This window comes from Furipterus horrens, unplaced genomic scaffold, assembly GCF_987537825.1.
Source record: "Furipterus horrens unplaced genomic scaffold, mFurHor1.1.pri manual_scaffold_11, whole genome shotgun sequence".
NCBI lineage: Eukaryota > Metazoa > Chordata > Mammalia > Chiroptera > Furipteridae > Furipterus > Furipterus horrens.
This window is the reverse complement of record NW_028327181.1, coordinates 55,345,742-55,363,140: the sequence shown is the minus strand read 5'-3', so window position 1 is coordinate 55,363,140 and position 17,399 is coordinate 55,345,742. Positions and strand designations below refer to the sequence as shown.

The following is a 17,399-nucleotide window of genomic DNA, read 5'->3' as shown; positions in this document are numbered from 1 at the left end:
GGGTAGGGGGTGCGGCAGGCCAGAGGTCAGGAGCTGGCGGGCGGGGAGCGCCGCCACGTGCCCCAGTGCTGCCCCGCCCCGGCGGGCCAGTGACTCAGCCCCGGCGGCTGTCGAGGAACACGGGTTCGGGGGGCGTCGAGTGCCCATAGAGTGTGGAAGTGTGGAGTGGCCGCGGAGGAACCAGCTCGGGAGGATGAGAGAGGTGAAGCCCTTTCCCGCCCAGGAGACTCCCCTCCCGCGAGGGACCGGAAGCGGTCCAAGCAGCTAGAATGCGGCTAGTTAACCTAAACTGGCCGCCAGGTCCTGCCCCACTCCCTTCCAGTTGGCGGCGGGCGACCCACTCGCACACAAGTTGTTGGCATGTTTTACTGAAAAATAAAATAAAATAAAAACAACGGGCCCAAAGTGGAAGAGACTTTCCCCTTCTTGAAAAAGTTGCAAATCTTGAAGTTCTTAGTATTCTTCCGCTTTGAAAAAATAGGCCCGCCCGCGCACCCGCCAGTCTAGTACAGCGTTGAGTGACTTATGCAGAGATGCGCCAAGGGGCACAGCGGTGCTGGTCGGGGAACGGGCGGGGCTGAAACGTGGGTGAGGCCAGGTACTGGGGCTGATCCAGCTAGCGATAGTCCTCTGGAGTGGGGTGTGCTCCATTAAGTCTAACTTGTGTCACCCGGCCAGATAGTAGGGACAGACAGAAATGTCCCCAGTGGACGCCTTCGATTCTGAAACCGGTCGGGGTATTATGTCAGATTGCCCTTTGCTCCCTTGTCTTGTTTAAATAAAATCAAGAATGAAGAAACGGCAACTCGCATGCCTCGCTCTAGCCCCCGCCCCTTCCGCCCGGCGGGCGACACGTCCCCGGCTGCCTTTCTTCACTGAGGTTCTAAATCGGTCCAGTCTGGCGCGCCACGGCGCGCGCTCGCGAAGCCGGCCACCGGACCCAACCGCCCCACGCGCTTTCCCTCCGGGTCCCGGCGCAGGCGCGGGCGCACGCGCCGCCGCCCGCCGTTCCTTCCCTCCAGCGGAGGTGGGGGAAGGGGGAGTCGTTCCCTTTAACCCTGAGTTCCCCGAACACTTTAATTCCTCCTTTCACTTTTCTTCCTCTGGCTTACTTCCTTCCCTTATATCAAATTGCAGTTTATAGTCAATGCGAAGTGGGGCGAGCCCTAACCCTAACTTCTCCCTGCTTCCCCCCTTTTCATCCTTTTACATTGCTTTCCATTGAACTTTGCAAATTTTGTAATAGGGGGAGGGATTTTTTAAATTGCATTTGCAAAGTTAGGTATCTGGGCAGGCGAGGGGGGCGGTAGGGAGAGAATGGGGAGCAGGCCCCGCCCCTACCGCCCTTTGCAAATAAAAATCTAGAAGGGGGGGAGGAGCAGGAAGTGGCGGTGCGAGGGCTGCTGCACAGCTAGCAGAGCCGCGGTCCGGACGGCAGCGCGTGCCCCGAGCTCTCCGTCTACCCCCGCCCGCCAGCCCGAGCCCAGCCCGTGGTCCCAGCAGCAGCGCCGAGAGCAGCCCCAGTAGCAGCGCCATGGCCGGGTGGAACGCCTACATCGACAACCTCATGGCGGACGGGACCTGTCAGGACGCGGCCATCGTGGGCTATAAGGATTCGCCCTCTGTCTGGGCCGCCGTCCCCGGGAAAACCTTCGTCAACATCACGGTAATGCGAGGCCTTCGCGGTCCCAGGGACTGGCCGAACTTGGACACTGAGGAAGAGACTTGGGTGGGGGCGGGTGCGGTCTGGGGAGGACAGCGAAAGGCCGTGACCTGGTCCTTGCCCTGGGAGTGGCGCGAATGGCGGTTGCACGAAAGAGGGTCCCTCAATTGACCCCTAAGTCCTGCGCCTCAGGCGGAGGCTTCCATCCAGCCTGCTGCCCCGCTTTCCGCGACGGGGCGTTACATCCGGGGCACAGGACGGGGAGGGGCGCGCTGCCCGGTGCGGCGGTCCACTTCCGCTTCGTTCAGGGCGGGGCGGGCACGCGCTGCAGTTTCAATCAGGAATTGTGATTGAGAAGGGATTGGAGGACCCCTGGACCCCCAGCTCCACTTCCGGCCTCCAACTTGTGCCTCCTCCACCATTGTTCCTCCTTATGAGGGAGAGACCGTGGCCCGGGTTCTATGCCGGTCCTGTGTGGGCTACCTGCCCCTCCCAACTCTTGGGGAAGGAGAGGCGGCCTTACCCACCCCCCCAAGTCTGCACGGTGGATTCAACATTCCTGTGAGACCAATCCCGGAAGTCTCCTCGCCCTCCCTTCCCGCCATCCTGCGGGGCCTGGAGCAGGGGAACTTTGTGAGAAGTTATAGGATAGTATAAGAAATAAGAAGCAACTATACTGCTGTCCCCATCACTACCTCCTGGGTCCACACTGCCCGGAAGTGGGGAGGGGGAGCGGAAGTTCGAAAGGGGGGGAAGGGGATTTCCGGGCGGGAGGGGACCGGATGTGGGGATTTGGGGTGTAAGGGGGAGGGGTGGGAAGGTTCCCTGGGGTGTCTGGACCCAGGATCTGGCGTCCTGGGTCTAGCTGCGGTCCCCTTTCAAAAGTTTTTCAGTTTTTCTGAAAGCCCTCAGGGATCTGCTTCCTCATCTTGGGGCATAGATACCTAGACCTAAACTCTAGGTTACTTGGAGACCCAGGCGTCCGGGCCCCTAACAACTCCTTCAGATCCTTTGACCAAATAAGGGCAAAGTTGCTTCTCTTGCTTTGCCCGCCCCTCCCTTCCCCTCTTAGCTTCTGCTTTCCTGAAGGAGAGTTCTGAGCATCCAAAGGCTCCCCACTCAATTCCACTCCACTCTCCTCACTTGCTTTTGGCCCCCTATTTCTTGGGTTTGCTGTCCCTCTTAAACGGGATCTAAATCTCCAGAAGACTATGTCATCTCTGCTGATTACCACTCTCTAGGTTTGAGGATCCTGACCTTTTTGTGTACTAACTTTCAACGGTCGTAAGGATTTCTCAAATTTCATGGATAGGTACAAAGGACCGAATAATACACACCTTTCCTCTCCACGGGATTCTAGCTCCCCTGAGAAGTGAAAAGCAAGTGTGTCCTTGGAGAAGGTGGGAACCGTGGTGTACTAACTTTATGAGTGCTTGGTTTCCCTTACAGCCAGCCGAGGTTGCTGTCCTAGTTGGCAAAGACCGGTCAAGTTTTTTCGTGAATGGGCTGACACTTGGGGGCCAGAAATGTTCTGTGATCCGGGACTCACTGCTACAGGATGGGGAATTTACCATGGATCTTCGTACCAAGAGCACCGGGGGAGCTCCCACCTTCAACATAACTGTCACCATGACTGCCAAGAGTGAGTTTCTGAATCTTGCCCTTGATGTAGCTTCAAGATCCCTAATGGGCATCTATGAATCTTTCTGTGTGGTTCCCCAATACAAAGGGATCAGACCAGCTTTCTATGCCCAGCCAGCTGAATGCTGGGACATTGGATAGTCCCTCCAGTTCTATCTCAGTTCCTCATCTTGCAGTATAAAAAAGTTGAACTGTGTTACCTTAAGATTATTTCTGCCTTGAGCCCGTCCAAATGAGAAACTTGTGTTTCTGGGAGGAGGTAGAGTTTTGGTTGTAGTAAGCACTTAGCTGTCTTTTGAGCCCTTTTCTTAAAACTTGGGAGTTGGCAGGCTCATCCACATCCATTTCTAGGCTGAACACATGAATCAACAGTCTCTAAGTCTTTGATTCCTAAATTTTAGTGTTCTGCTTCCAGTCTCTTAGCTTGATTTTTTTCCCTTTTGAAAAGCCCTATTGTTTCATGGGTGACTGACAGCCTGCCTGTGTGTGGGGGGGAGGGAGATGAGGTTGGGTTACAGCCCCCAGGGCTGGACAGCTGCTGAACAGCTGGCAGGGGTGGTATTGTGACACCTGGGTCCTAGCCTCATTTCTCTTTCCTCCAGCGCTAGTCCTGCTGATGGGCAAAGAAGGTGTCCATGGTGGTATGATCAACAAGAAATGTTATGAAATGGCCTCCCATCTGCGGCGTTCCCAGTACTGACCTCGTCTTTCCCTTCCCCCATCCCCCACTGCTTTTGCACCCCTCTCCTTCCCATACACACATACACCATTTTTATTTTTTGGGCCATTACCCTACACTCCTTTGTTGCTGCCAAAACCACATGGGCTGGGGATCGGGGCTGGATGGACAGACACCTCCCCCTACCCATACCCCTCCTGTGTGTGGTTGGAAAATTTTTTTTGTCATTGCTGGTTTTTTGTTTGTTTTTTGGTTTTTTTTTTTTTTTTTTTTTTTTTTTTTTCTGAATAAAAAAGATTCTACTAACAAGGTGCTGTGTGGTTTTAGCCTGGGCGTTATGATGGAGGACAGTCACTGTTACTTTTGTCTGTCTATCCTTGCTTGGGGTTAGGAGCAGGAAGAGCTAAAAGCACTATTAAGTCTAGGAATTGGAGCTTGCTTCCATAACCTGAGTACCTGCCTCAAGCCTATTTGGCCTGCCCTTTTTCATTTCTAGCCCTAGGTCCTCAGCATGCTAGCTGAATTAGTGGGTAATGGAATAGAGCCATCAACCATAGAGACCAGAGAATGGGCCAGGCCTGTGGGCAAGGCATGGCCAGTTGAGTCATCCTGTAGGTGGGGCTCCCCTCTCTGACTCATAACAAATGCCTGCTCGGGTTATCCTCATGACTACAGGTTAGTCTCAGTAGTCCCTTGCCCCTTTATGGCAAAAAAAAGGGGGTGGGCAGGAACTTTCCAAATGGGTAATAAGAGGTCCACTTGTATGAGAATGATCTTTCTTTAGTCAACAAAAACAATTTTATTAACCCAATAAGACCCAGGCCCTTTGCACCAAACCCCTCAAAAGGATGGGGCTGGGTAAGGGAGAAACCAAGGAAAGAAATTCCCCCTAACCCTCCACATAGAAAACTAGAAGGAGAAAGACTGCAAAATATGTCACCGGGGATGGAGGAAATTATGAGAGTATTAGATGAGGATGGCAGATGAAGAGGGAGGAGAGGGTGGGGGATCTGTCGAAGACCCAGGAAAAACAATGGGGGCTGGGGCTAAGGAGCCAAAAGAGGTGGGAACTGTGGGGCTAGAGCCTAGAAGTGGGGTCCGCTCTGAGGCAGGATGGTCCCTTGGTTCCCCTTCCTCATCACCATCTTGCCCCTGAGATTCTTCTTCCTCCTCGTCCCCAGGACCTCGATGGACAGGTTGCTTGCAGATAGGGCAGGTCTTCCGGGTCTGAGTGAGCCAGGGGTCCACACAGCGGCTGTGATAGGCTGCAGAGAGGAAAGGTGAAATACCTGGTACCTGCTGGTGGAGTGGGGACGTGGGCACAGGAACTGAGGGCCTCACCATGAGCACAGGGGAGTACCCTCAGCTTGTCACCATCCACATACTCATCCAGGCAGATGGCACAGACATCATACTGGTCTCCTGCAGGAGGGAAAAGTGTCTTTACTGAGCCACCTTAGACCAGGCGCACAAGAACTCACTCTGGGAGGCCTGTGGGGGGCTATACCTTGCAAGTTATTTTCCCTGGTTCCATAGAGCCAGTGGAAGAGCTAAGACAGCCTTGCAGGCTAAGGTCAGGGTAGAACATGAAGAATTGGGGGTTAGAAAGGACAAAGAAAAGCAAGAGGTAACAAGGGAAGTGGGTTTTTTTGGGGGGGGGAGGTATGAGGATGGAGATAGTGGGAGGAGCGGAAATGGGGGCAGGGCTTCTGCTATTGCCTTTTATGGGCACTGGAGACTCCTAGGCCTAAGGACCTAGGGGCCCCTCCTCACCAGTTTCTTAAGACTAAATCCTCCCTACGCCTTCCATTTTTGTTCTACCTCCCTGATAAAGAAAGGCTGGTCCTTCATCTTTCCCCCCAAATACTCCATTTAATCATCTTTGCTTCCCATCTTCTGTTCTTGCCCTGTCCTCATACAGGTAAAAAGGAAAGCTGGCATCTCAGGCTGACATCTCCCTATCATCTTTCTTTGCCCCTTACCTCCTGGGCTCAAACTCCTTCAGAGCCATGTAAGCTATGGGAAAGGCCTTCTACCCTCCTACCCTCCCTCACCCTTCTGATAGTCATGCGTTGGAATCTGTTTCAGTTGCTCTTTAGTCAGTCGATTCCGCTGGAGCCGTTTCCGGTGCTGGATACAACGAACTATCTGGGGAAACACAGTGGATGGGTCAGATCAGCCATAAGGAGCAAAACTGGACAATCCAGTACAAACCATCCTCACCTCTAAACCCCAGATTCAGTCTGGTTTTATTTTATTTTTTAAAAGATTTTGTTTTTAGAGAGGGGAAGGGAGGGAATAACAGGGAAACATGAATGTGTGGTTGCCTCTTGCACGCCCCCAACTGGGGACCTGGGCCACAACCCAGGTATGTGCCCTGACTGGGAATCAAACCAGCAACTCTTTAGTTCACAGGCTGGTGCTCAATCCACTGAGCCATACCAGCCAGGGCCCAGTCTGGTTTTAAAGGCCTCAGCTCTTCCCATTATGCTTCCTGAGCTACTCACCATCACTGCTCCCATGGCCAAAACCAGCAGTCCCACAATCCCTGTGAAAGGGATAAGGTAATAACCCAATGGGAAGCTATTGTCCGGGACCAGAAGCACCCGAGCCCTAGGAAAAGAAAGACCAGTATCAAGAGGGGCAGAAAAAGCAAAGTGACAAAGGAAGAGTGACCAAGTAACTAGCTCTGGGTAAGGCCCATCAATGGAAAGGGATGGAAAGAAAGTCAAGAGGCAGAGTATGAAGAGCCTGAGGCTTGGGCTCCAGATTGGTATGGCAAGTGCTGAAGAAGATTGGGAAGGAGGGAAACACTTACCCCTTCTCGTAGACAAAGAGGGCACGCAGGTACTCTGAGCTCCTCTCCCCAATAAACACAGACGGGATCCAGATCTGCTGCTGGATTTCCTCTGCAGGGATCAGGGTATTACAGTGGGGACTCAACCCTCTAGACTCCAATCCTTTGGTAACAGTGGCATTTGGTTTTGTTGTGCCATCACACCCAAAGGATTGACTTCTTTTCCCTAAGCCTTTAATCCACCCACCATCTCTTATTCTGAGCTCTACTGAAAACCCAGTTGTTCAGAGATCCCCCAGCCTTACCACTATTCCACACCATGTTCAGAAGTTCATTGGAATTCACATTGTGTACTACAGCTGCACCATACCCAGCCCTCTGAGCATTCAGGACCTAGGGAAACAAAGCAGGGGATAAGGAGCTATTATGGGCCTTGCCTCCCTTCATTCCTGGTGCTTTTTTTTAACCCTCAGCTTCCCAGCTCCACTCCACATTAAGCAACCTTGAGGTCAAAGTTGCAGTCGAATCTTCGAAGCAGTGCAATAAAGACTGACCCGTTGACCGGGGCTGGGGGTGGTGGGGCAATGGGGCTGCAGGCATTGGCTGGGTGAGCCTCCACAAGGAAGCCCTGAGGAAGAAAAGTAAAAAACAGTTGGATTTCACCTCCCTAGGTCCTGCTCCCCACAGTGCCCACTAGGTATACTGGCCCCCACATACTGTATGTTCTCTATCCTCCACTTCCTTCTCATTCCTGCGGTTTGAGCATCCACCCAAGTCAGAAGTCTACCTCTTTAGCCTTCTATAAAGATGAAATTATATCCAACATTCCTTTACCAGACCCTCCCATTATCCCTCTCCCTGTCCCAGAGGAGCTAACCCATACACCATACTCTTAAGCTAATTCAAACTCTGCTTTCCAGTTTCTAAATGACTGTACATTAGATTCTCCACTCATCCATGTCACTTTATCTTAAGTTGTGTTTCATACTCCCTTCCCCAGTACATATTCACACAGAACATACTCCCCTCTGTTAAAAAATGAGACAACATGCCCAAAATGGAGTCACTTGTGCTAAGCCCCATGTCACCAAGCTGAGACCTAACACCTCATTACAGTTTTAGCCTCTCCCAGGAATGGAATCTTAAGTCATTATGGAATTACCTGGTCACCATTAGTGAGGTAATCTGCCTGACAGACCCCCTGCTATTCCCTAAAGAAAAGTGACTGCCACAATCAACCAGCTCTTTGCTAGTATAATTCTCTTGTCCTGCTCCCTCCTGCTTATGAAAGTATTTCCGTTTGTACAGCTCTTTGGAGTTCCTGTCTATCTGCTACATGGGATATTGCCCAATTCATAAATCATTAAATAAAGCCAATAAAATCTTTAAAATTTACTCAGTAGTATTTCGTTTCTTAACACCTCCCTTTAATTTTCCAATTACCCTCCTTACAAACAACTATACTGATATCTATGTCCCAGTTCTTGCTCTGTGGCAGTCTGTGACGAAATACTATAAAATTGTTTACCTAATTTAATCCTCACAATAACCCTGAGACAACTTCTATCATTATCCCATGCTACAGTAAAACAAACTAAGGCTCCGAGAGTTAATTAACTTGTCCAAGGTCATATAAACCAGTAACTGATCCAAGACCCTACTAATAAGAACCATTTCCTCCTGCCTTTTATCTTGGTCCACTTTCAGTCTCCCTCATAGGGCTCAGAGTTCTAGGGGTAGACTTTTTCTTCCTCTACATTCTGGATTCCACACTAGATGTGCTAATGCACTTCCTAACTTGACTCTTTTCCTACCTCTAGCTTCATCCAAGGGCATGGCTTCTCAACCCCTACCCAGGATGGAAGATTTAGGGAAACAGGAAAAAGCAAAATCACCTGAAGTCCCTCTTGGCTCAAGGCAGCCCCAAAGAGAGCTGGGAGGTCCGCAAAATCCATGCTGGTATTGTGGTCCGAGGTCTGCGGATAAAAGATTCCATGTCCCTCTTAGTCTGTAACCTCCCCCTTCAGCGTCCTTTCCTCACCTGCCCCTTAGACTCACCGCTCGAATGAGCCCCCGGATGGGGGCAGCTCCCCATAGTACAGTGGCCACAACTACAGGAAGCGGGAAGGCCGTAGGGTGCATGGCAGCGGGAGGGAAGAGTCTGAGGAGGCCGCGTTCTGGTAGCAGGAGCAGAAGCGGAGTCCTGCTCCCTCTCCGCCCCTCCAGAATCCCAGGGGTTCAACCACCCCCAGGTCCCACTTTCCAGCTACATGGGGACACGGGGAAAAGAACCACGGCTGGGGGTATGTGATACCGAACCCGTTTAGAGGACCTAAGAGGGAGACACTAAACGTATCCTTTCCTTTCCTGGTATAGGGATAAAACGGGAAAAGGAAGAGGTAAACACAGGTGACAGAAAAACTTCCGGAAGGGTGGAGGGGGGACTCAAGGAGGTGGGACTTCCGGAAAGGTGGGCTGTCTTCCTAGGTCTCGGGAAAGGGTTTCCGGTAAAGAATGTCAGGCCGCTTCCAGCATTGGACGCTGAAGATGGACTTCCGGTTCTAAAAGGACGTTTAAAATAAAAGTTAGAGATGGAGGGGATGCCTACGGAGATTCAGGGAGCACCGAAGTGCGAGAAGACGACCTAGCAGTTTCCTTTTACAGCTCGGACCCTGGAACTGACCAGTTTACAAACCTCTTCTTCCTCTGGCCGCCACCACCGCCGCGGTACTTTCAAGTCTCGCGAGAGTTCTCACCACACTTCCCTCCCACGCGCTAAAATTTTGCTGTTTTCTATCGCGAGAGACCTCCTCACTCTGGGCTAGCCTAGCTTAACTCGATCTCGCGAGATCTTCAAATCTCTCCATTTTCCCGCGATTTCAATTCGGTAAAAACTGCGCCTATGGGCTGACTTCCTAAATCTGCTACACCCCTTCGCGCACCCATCCTTGAGCTCCCCCTTCAGCTCCGCCTTACTCCCGGCCACCTTTGCGCTGCGCGCCTGCGCGTGCGGCAGCTTCCAGCTGGCTCTGGACCGGGGCGCCGCGGGGGTGTGCGCGCGCGCCCTCGCCCCTGTTGCGCGCGAGGTGTCACCTTGGGCGCGAGCGGGGCCGCGCGCGCACGGTACCGTGTGTCGAGGGCCATCGAGTAGTGATGGCGGCGACGGCAAGTCCCGGGGCCGCCGGGATGGACGGAAAACCCCGTACCTCCCCTAAGTCGGTCAAGTTCCTGTTTGGGGGCCTGGCCGGGTAAGCTCAGGCCCCAGGGATGGGAAAAAGGAGGAAGGGATGGGTGCAAGGAACCGGGCCCAGTTCATCTTAGGGTCTGTTGCAGTGTATCGAGCCGGCACGGGGTCAGCGCCGTCCTCAGTGTATTTCGAGGTCCTTGATGGGCTTCCAGAATATTTTTACCCGTTGCTGGGGCCCTGCTAGGTCGCATGCAGGATCATTGCATGTCTCCCGCTGGGCGACTATCTGAATTTCCCAACTCATTGCTTTGTTTTGCCGGGCTGTATAGAGTTCCAGGTCATTGTATGGCTCCTCCCGGTCATGAATGGGTTGGCCTGCATGCAGTCCCAGTACACTGCTTGACCACTCCCCTTGGAGCTACATGCAGCACTTTAATTGCAAGGTTTTTCCTGGACCATTGGACTTTTTAGACCCGTTCACAGAGAGACATACATGCCCACCAACCTCCTGAATATCAGTCAATTGCATGGCAGGCTTCAGGGGGCATTGGTAGAGCTGGGACACCTGGCCCTTGACTGTACCCCTGTCTTCCCCCAGGATGGGAGCCCTGGCCCTTGACTGTACCCCTGTCTTCCCCCAGGATGGGAGCTACCGTTTTTGTGCAACCTCTGGACCTGGTGAAGAACCGGATGCAGCTGAGCGGGGAAGGAGCCAAGACACGAGAATACAAAACCAGCTTCCATGCCCTCACCAGTATCCTTAAGGCAGAAGGGCTGAGGGGCATTTACACCGGGTATTGGGGCCACAGGATGGGGGTTAGGGTGTGGGTTGGCAGCTCCAGACCTTGGCCTGATACACTGATCCCTTCACTCTCCAGGCTGTCAGCTGGTCTACTACGCCAGGCCACTTACACCACCACTCGCCTTGGCATCTATACTGTGCTATTTGAACGCCTGACTGGGGCTGATGGTACACCTCCTGGCTTTCTGTTGAAGGCCCTGATTGGCATGACTGCAGGTGCAACTGGTGCCTTTGTAGGAACACCAGCCGAGGTGGCTCTTATCCGCATGACTGCTGATGGCCGGTGAGTTCCAGGTCTGAGCCTGCTTCCAGCCCCATTCCTTGGAATCTAGACTTAAGGACTAACTTTTTCATCTTAGATCTAGAACAGAGCATTTATCTGTTCTGGCCTCCCTTTCTTTGTTTCTGTGGGGCAGGATGGTCTGTCCTGAGCTTGGCCTCCCCCTGCATTTTCACTAGGCTTCCAGCTGACCAGCGCCGTGGCTACAAAAACGTGTTTAATGCCCTGATTCGAATTGCCCGGGAGGAAGGGGTCCCCACACTATGGAGAGTAAGTGAAGGGGCTGGAGAATTGGGGAACCTGAGGTCAGGTCTCAGGCATTTCTGACTCTTCTCGTACTCCCCACCCAGGGCTGCATCCCTACAATGGCTCGGGCAGTCGTCGTCAATGCTGCCCAGCTTGCCTCTTACTCTCAATCCAAGCAGTTCTTACTGGACTCAGGTGAGACCCAGAGCTGGGCCCTCAGCTCCCAGCCTGGCCTGGCCAGCTCTGAGCTTATTGCCACGCCCTGTTCTGCGTCCCCCAGGCTATTTCTCTGACAACATCCTATGCCACTTCTGTGCCAGCATGATCAGTGGCCTGGTGACTACTGCTGCCTCCATGCCCGTGGACATTGTCAAGACCCGGTGAGTCTGTAGGGCTGGGCCTGGAGAAAGATGGGAGGGCCCCCTTTATGTCTCTCATTCCTCTACCTCCTCTCCTTTAGGATCCAGAACATGCGGATGATTGACGGGAAGCCAGAATACAAAAACGGGCTGGTGAGGAAGCAGGGCTGCGGACTTGGGCTGGAGGATTGGATGTCCTGGGAAAACAATGAGGGTGGGGGGTGTATGAGGCCCAGGGCCCCAGAGGTCAGGTCCTAGTCCCAATGTCCTGCCCACCTGCCTGTCTAGGATGTGCTGATGAAGGTCATTCGCTACGAAGGCTTCTTCAGCCTGTGGAAGGGCTTTACACCTTACTACGCCCGCTTGGGCCCCCACACCGTGCTCACCTTCATCTTCCTGGAGCAGATGAACAAGGCCTACAAGCGTCTTTTCCTCAGTGGCTGAGGCAGGCGAGGAGCCTGGAGCCAGTGTGCTGGGGCTCCCACTCACCTGCTACTCCTACAGTCAGTGTCCCCCTTGGGAGCCTGGACTACTGCCCTGGGCTCCTGTATTTATTTTCCTTCCACAGTGTGGTTCCTTCCTCAGTGGTAAAGGACTTTGGTCTGTCCTACCCCTGCTGCACCTTAGCCTGCTTGTCCTGATCCTCAATGGCCTCTCTGTCCCTGGCTGTGCCTTGGGGGGAGCTGAGAAACTCTCTGAGAATTTCCAGCCTCCTCTTGGGTGTTAAGTTTCAGGGCACACAGGACAGCAGAAGATGCCCTCCTCTCAGTAGGGAAACCAAAGCAGAGCCAAGGAGACCAGAGAGGGCAGAAGCTGTCAGGATGGTCACAGGGTCTGCAGTGGGAGGATGTGGCTTTTCTCCCTCCACCTCACTGTAGACATAATTAATAAATTGGATTGATAACATTACCCCAAATCTGAAGAGTTGTAAGAGCTGGAGGGGGAGGAGACTGGACGAAGAAGCCATGACCCTTGAGGACAAAAACTGGACTTTTTAAGAAAAATTATTAAAGAAAAAGCACCTCTTAGTTTTATGCAAATACTATATAAATCAGTCTTTTAGCAGCTGATGGGGTCAGGAAAACCTAAATCCAGACCCTGTGCCTTGCTTCCCAGCTACTCCCCCAAGAACACGACAGATGCACAAGTCAGTACAAGACATCTCACGTAATCCCCAGGAAAAGCCTCTGGTGTCTGGTGACTGCTGTGGCCTAAAGAGGGAGGGAATAAAGAGTGAGAAGAGAAGGTTGACCTGCAGGGGTGGGTAGGCAGAGCTTGAGGAAGTGACACAGGAGTCAGGCCCCTTAAGCCTGGAGGTTTGAGGAAACATTATCGTCAGACTTGGTCTGGGGGTTAGGTTGGGGAGAGTGACTGCCTCATCTTTGTGTGATTCCCAGCCCCTGCCCTCAAGGAGCCTAAAAACCTTGGGGCATAAAAAGGCATGGGAAGGTCAACTGGAGCGAGGGTTGGGCAGTAGGAGGCCGGAAGTCTGAGCCAGGCCTGGGGACAGGAAGACAGCAGGTAGGAGGGGTTCCTGGTAGAAGAGGTGGAGCTCAGCAACCTGGCATCCCTGCTGGGCCCTTACCTGCTCTGGGTTCGTGCTGGCATGGGCCATAGTGGCCTCTTTGGGCACCTGAGGCCTGAGCCTCGTACTTAAGAATGTCTAAATGCCGAGGGGGAGATGACACAGGAGCAGTTGGGGAACAGGGAGTGTAGCAGTATACAGTTGCTGGGTAACTTCGAGCATCTGGCTTTGGGGGGCAATCCTGTGCATGGTAGCCAACTAGCTGGGGAAGGGGGTGCAGTGGGCAGGGAGTTACTCCTGGCTGACAGGAGAGCGAAGGCTTAGAGGAGAAGGGTTGGGGAGCAGGTGATCTGTGTGATGTTTGCATAGCTGGAGCACAGGTGGTGAAGCGTTTGTTAGAGATGAAGCCAGAGTGCTCTGTGGGTCAGTGCACAGAAGTCCCTGATTGTGAAGCTCAAGAGTTTGTCCTCTGTCCAAGGAGAGTTCAAAGCAGGAGAAATGGAGTCAGGTTTTCAAGTTAGGAGGATTCTTCCAGTACCATCTGGGGGAGGGGTTCTCCATGGAACTGAAAAACCTCAGCCTTTCCATTCTCTGGGCCCCAAGCCTTGGTTTGGGCTGGAGACAGGGTGGGAGAGAGCCCTATTGGATTGTGGGGAGAGTGGGAAACTGGCACCAGGTGAGAGGAGTGGGTTCTATTTGCATGCATCCTAGCTTGAGAAGAGGAAACCCAGACCGTTCAGTAACCACACCCTCTGTCCCACTCATCACTCACCTGAACAGAGCAGGAAAGCTGCATTTCTGAGGCTGCAGGTGCAAGCAGGCACCCTCCCAAGTACTGTGGGCCATAGACAGGCCTCCATAGTGTTATTGACCTCAAGAGAACTTCCGGCTCTTGATCTGGAGCTGGTGCTTGGGATGGCCTGGAGTGTCATCACCCCTGGAGGGGAGAGGTGGGCACACTGTGCAGATTAAGTGCATGCTAAGACTAGAGATTTTGGGGTGGGTAGTGCAACTAGAATGGGAGTAGTTGGAGCCTTGGGAATGCTAGGGACAGGTGTCCCAGCCACTCTTCCTTCTCCAAAAGAACCTAATTTTTGTTTTTGAAATTATTTTTTATTACACAAATAGTAAGATGGTAGAAAACTAGAAAATGCCAAGCAGAGGAAAGGAAAACCATATCTATACCACCCAGAGACAATTGGCTCACATCTTGATAAATTGCTTCAAATTTTTAATACCCAGGTAAATACAGAGGCCATGTTCTATGCTGTTTTGCTTTTTCCTAAAACTTCCCAGAAGTGATAAACCTAGTGGTCTGAGCAACACCCCCACTGCCACCCAGTGCAGCACTGGGAGCTTTTTTCTGTGACCCCCCCAACTCCATCTCACTACCTCTCCTGATTTGCTGGGTCTGAGTGTTTCTGTGGTGTGAAGAGGAGGCTTCTGAGAAAGGAAAAGTAGTGATTAAGACCTCCCTTGACCTTGTGCTTTTTACTCCCACCCCACCCCAGCTAGATCCCAATAAAAAAGCCCATGAGAGCCTCTAAAATCCCCAAATCACCCACCCTCAGAGGCTGTGGCCAGAGTACCTAATGCCCACTGTACCCAGCAGGTCCTGACCACGGCCCAGACTCAGGGCTGAGGGCCACCGTCCTGCCACCAGAGGCCCCATGCGGCCATTAGGCCGGACCCACAGAAAGAGGCTGGAGCGGAAAGTTGGGAGTGTCCCTTGAAGGAAAAGCAGCCAGGCCCGGGGTACAGCCACTTGCCTTCCCCTCTGCAGCTCCACGTGTGTGGTGTGCTTGGCTGGGGCCAGGGCAACAGACTGGCCAAAGTCCAGGGCCTGTGGTTTCATGTGCCGGACCCAGATCAGCAGCAAGATGAGGACCACAGAGGCAAACAGGAGCCAGAGAAGACTCAAGATGTAGAAGCCCAGGGAGAGGAGACAGCAAAAGTCAGGGTTGAGAAAAGGGTCATTTCTGGAGCTATCTACATTGCCTTGAGCCACCCCACTGACCTTTGCACGGTCGGCAAATTCAGAGATGATTGTTGTGGATTCTAATGTAGGGAGTGAAGTAGCTTCTGTGGTGGTCGAAGATATGGTTGGTTCTGAGATGGTCTGGATTGTGGGATCTGAGGTGGACTGGGTTGTGGTGGGTTCTGGGGTGGCTGGGGTCAGGGTGGGTTCTGGGGTGGTTGGGGTTGTGGTAGGTTCTGGGGTGGTCGGGGTTGTGGAGGGTTCTGGGGTGGTTGGGGTCAGGGTGGGTTCTGGGGTGGTCGGGGTTGTGGAGGGTTCTGGGGTGGTCGGGGTTGTGGTGGGTTCTGGGGTGGGTGGGGTTGTGGAGGGTTCTGGGGTAGGTGGGGTTGTGGAGGGTTCTGGGGTGGTTGGGGTCAGGGTGGGTTCTGGGGTGGTCGGGGTTGTGGTGGGTTCTGGGGTGGGTGGGGTTGTGGTAGGTTCTGGGGTGGTCGGGGTTGGGGTGGCCTTTGGAGTGGTCCGGGTTGGGGTGGGTTTAGTAGTGGGCTCTGGAATTTTGGAGACTGTGATGGATTCTCTGGTGGTTGGGAATGTAGTCTCTTTCATAGTGAACCCTTGGGTTGGAGGTAAGAAGGGCATTTGGCTGTGTAGGGAAGCAGTAGATTCTGAGTAAGATAGGCGCCGGTGGGTTGTATGGGCTTTGGTGTTGGTGACCACAGCCCTTGTGGTGTGCACCATGTCACTCCTGTCTTCATAGGTAGAGTAGTCTGGGTCAGTCTCAGGGTCAGCCTCAGTGGTGAAAGGGAGGCAGTCTGTGCTTGAGTAGGCAGAGACTGGTGTACTGGGCACATTGACACATTGCACACTTTTCACATTGGGGGTCATGGCCTTGACATCCACATCCTTCTTCCATAAGTAGACATTGTTTTCATTGTCTCGCAGCCAGTGACTGAAATACAGAATGTCGCAGTCGCAGAACCAGGGGTTGCTATGAAGAAAAGCAAAAGGCAGGAGGAGGTTCCCAAAGAAGCCCCTTGGTATGGTGCGCAGCCAGTTCCCTTGGAGGTAGAGGGTGTCAAGCTCCTCCAACCCATCCAGGAGCCCAGGGGGCAGCTCCCTCAACTGGTTGTCAGCCAGATCGAGCTTCCTGAGCTGGGGTGTGGGTGCCAGAAGCCGGGAGGGCAGAGTCTTCAGCTTATTGCCACGCAGGTAGAGCTCATGGAGTTGTCTCAGGCCAACCAGGGCATCAGGAGACAATGAGTTCAGCTTGTTGCGGGAGACGTCCAGGGTAGTGAGTGCTGGCAGTGCTTCTCCTAGTGGGGGCAGGCTTACCAACAGGTTGTGGGGTATTTCCAGGGTCTCCAGCAGTGTCAGCACCCCGTCAGCCTGCAGGCTGGTCAGCTGGCTGTCCCCCACATGCAGCTGAGTGAGGCGAGTCAGAGACACCAGGGGCGCCATGGAGAGCGTGCCCAGGGGGTTTTCACCCAGGCGGAGGATGGCTGTGGCTGCCGGCAAATCTAGAGGCAGAGCCTTCAGCCCCCGATTATCACAGTTCACTTCCACCTGGCTGGCCACTTGGGAGACCTCACAGATGGAATGGGGGTGTGAAGGGCTTGGCAGCAGGAGCAGCAAGAGGAGGAGAGGCATGGGGACCTGTGGGCGAGGGGGGTGTGAGTGAACACCCACTGGCCCTGCATTATTCCCCCAGGCCCTAGCCCTTGCTGAAGCCTCCAGGATCCTTTCCAGAAACTTGGCCCCCACGCCTCCTATCTTCTCCACTCTCCTCTCCCACCCTTGCCCCCCAAAGCCTAAACTGCTAGCTCCGAGTCCTTGGCCCTCTTCCCTCCCTCAGACGCCCCTCCTCTCCCAGCCTCAGCCCCAGCTTACAGGCAGGCAGAAAAACCTCCGAAGGCACAGAAGGCACAGAGCTTCTTCCAGGGTGTGACTCGTCCTTCTTCTAGCTCCAGGGAGGGCCTGGGCAGGGGAGGAAGGGGATGGGAAGGAAACGCCAGCCTGATAGGGACTCCTGTGACCCAGTGAACAGTCTCCCTCCTGACACAGGCCCTTATCACCCCCTTCCACAACTTTCCCCCAAGCCCTCCTTTTGGCTCTACTCTCCCACTGGGGAGAGCTCCCCCAACCACCACCATCATCCAGCTTTTAGAAACCTCGCCAGCTGCCACTCTCACTTCCCCTTCACAGCTGCATTCTTAGAGTTGCCTAAGTTTAACCCTCACCTCCCTCT

General features: G+C 53.5%; 4 protein-coding genes across 6 annotated transcripts; 2 read left to right on the top strand and 2 right to left on the bottom strand.

Annotated features, from left to right (window-relative positions):
• The first annotated feature begins 1,364 nt into the window (after positions 1–1,364).
• Positions 1,365–4,115, top strand: PFN1 (profilin 1). Its single transcript, XM_090292193.1, has 3 exons — positions 1,365–1,666; positions 3,113–3,305; positions 3,907–4,115. The coding sequence occupies exons 1-3, from the start codon at positions 1,535–1,537 to the stop codon at positions 4,002–4,004; spliced, it is 423 nt and encodes a 140-aa protein (XP_090148319.1). The 5' UTR covers positions 1,365–1,534; the 3' UTR covers positions 4,005–4,115.
• Positions 4,116–4,758: 643 nt separating this feature from the next.
• Positions 4,759–9,725, bottom strand: RNF167 (ring finger protein 167). 3 transcript variants are annotated; one of them, XM_090292856.1, is made up of 10 exons: positions 9,464–9,725; positions 8,839–9,341; positions 8,676–8,756; positions 7,283–7,408; positions 7,086–7,173; positions 6,802–6,892; positions 6,491–6,596; positions 6,038–6,131; positions 5,325–5,405; positions 4,759–5,248 (listed from the first exon to the last, which is right to left on the bottom strand). In XM_090292856.1, exons 2-10 carry the CDS (start codon positions 8,920–8,922, stop codon positions 4,950–4,952), a joined length of 1,050 nt encoding a protein of 349 aa, XP_090148982.1. In that variant the 5' UTR covers positions 8,923–9,341; positions 9,464–9,725; the 3' UTR covers positions 4,759–4,949. The 3 variants fall into 3 exon arrangements, with proteins under 3 accessions (XP_090148982.1, XP_090148981.1, XP_090148983.1); XM_090292855.1 differs by having other exon boundaries at positions 9,476–9,725; XM_090292857.1 differs by having other exon boundaries at positions 7,335–7,408; positions 9,476–9,716.
• A 70-nt stretch (positions 9,726–9,795) lies between these two features.
• SLC25A11 (solute carrier family 25 member 11) lies at positions 9,796–12,563 on the top strand. The gene is made up of 8 exons (XM_090292858.1): positions 9,796–10,028; positions 10,609–10,761; positions 10,846–11,052; positions 11,229–11,319; positions 11,400–11,490; positions 11,576–11,675; positions 11,756–11,807; positions 11,943–12,563. The coding sequence occupies exons 1-8, from the start codon at positions 9,934–9,936 to the stop codon at positions 12,096–12,098; spliced, it is 945 nt and encodes a 314-aa protein (XP_090148984.1). The 5' UTR covers positions 9,796–9,933; the 3' UTR covers positions 12,099–12,563.
• A 1,948-nt stretch (positions 12,564–14,511) lies between these two features.
• Positions 14,512–17,128, bottom strand: GP1BA (glycoprotein Ib platelet subunit alpha). The gene is made up of 2 exons (XM_090292854.1): positions 17,042–17,128; positions 14,512–16,807 (listed from the first exon to the last, which is right to left on the bottom strand). The coding sequence occupies exon 2, from the start codon at positions 16,799–16,801 to the stop codon at positions 14,747–14,749; it is 2,055 nt and encodes a 684-aa protein (XP_090148980.1). The 5' UTR covers positions 16,802–16,807; positions 17,042–17,128; the 3' UTR covers positions 14,512–14,746.
• Between the last annotated feature and the right edge of the window lie 271 nt (positions 17,129–17,399).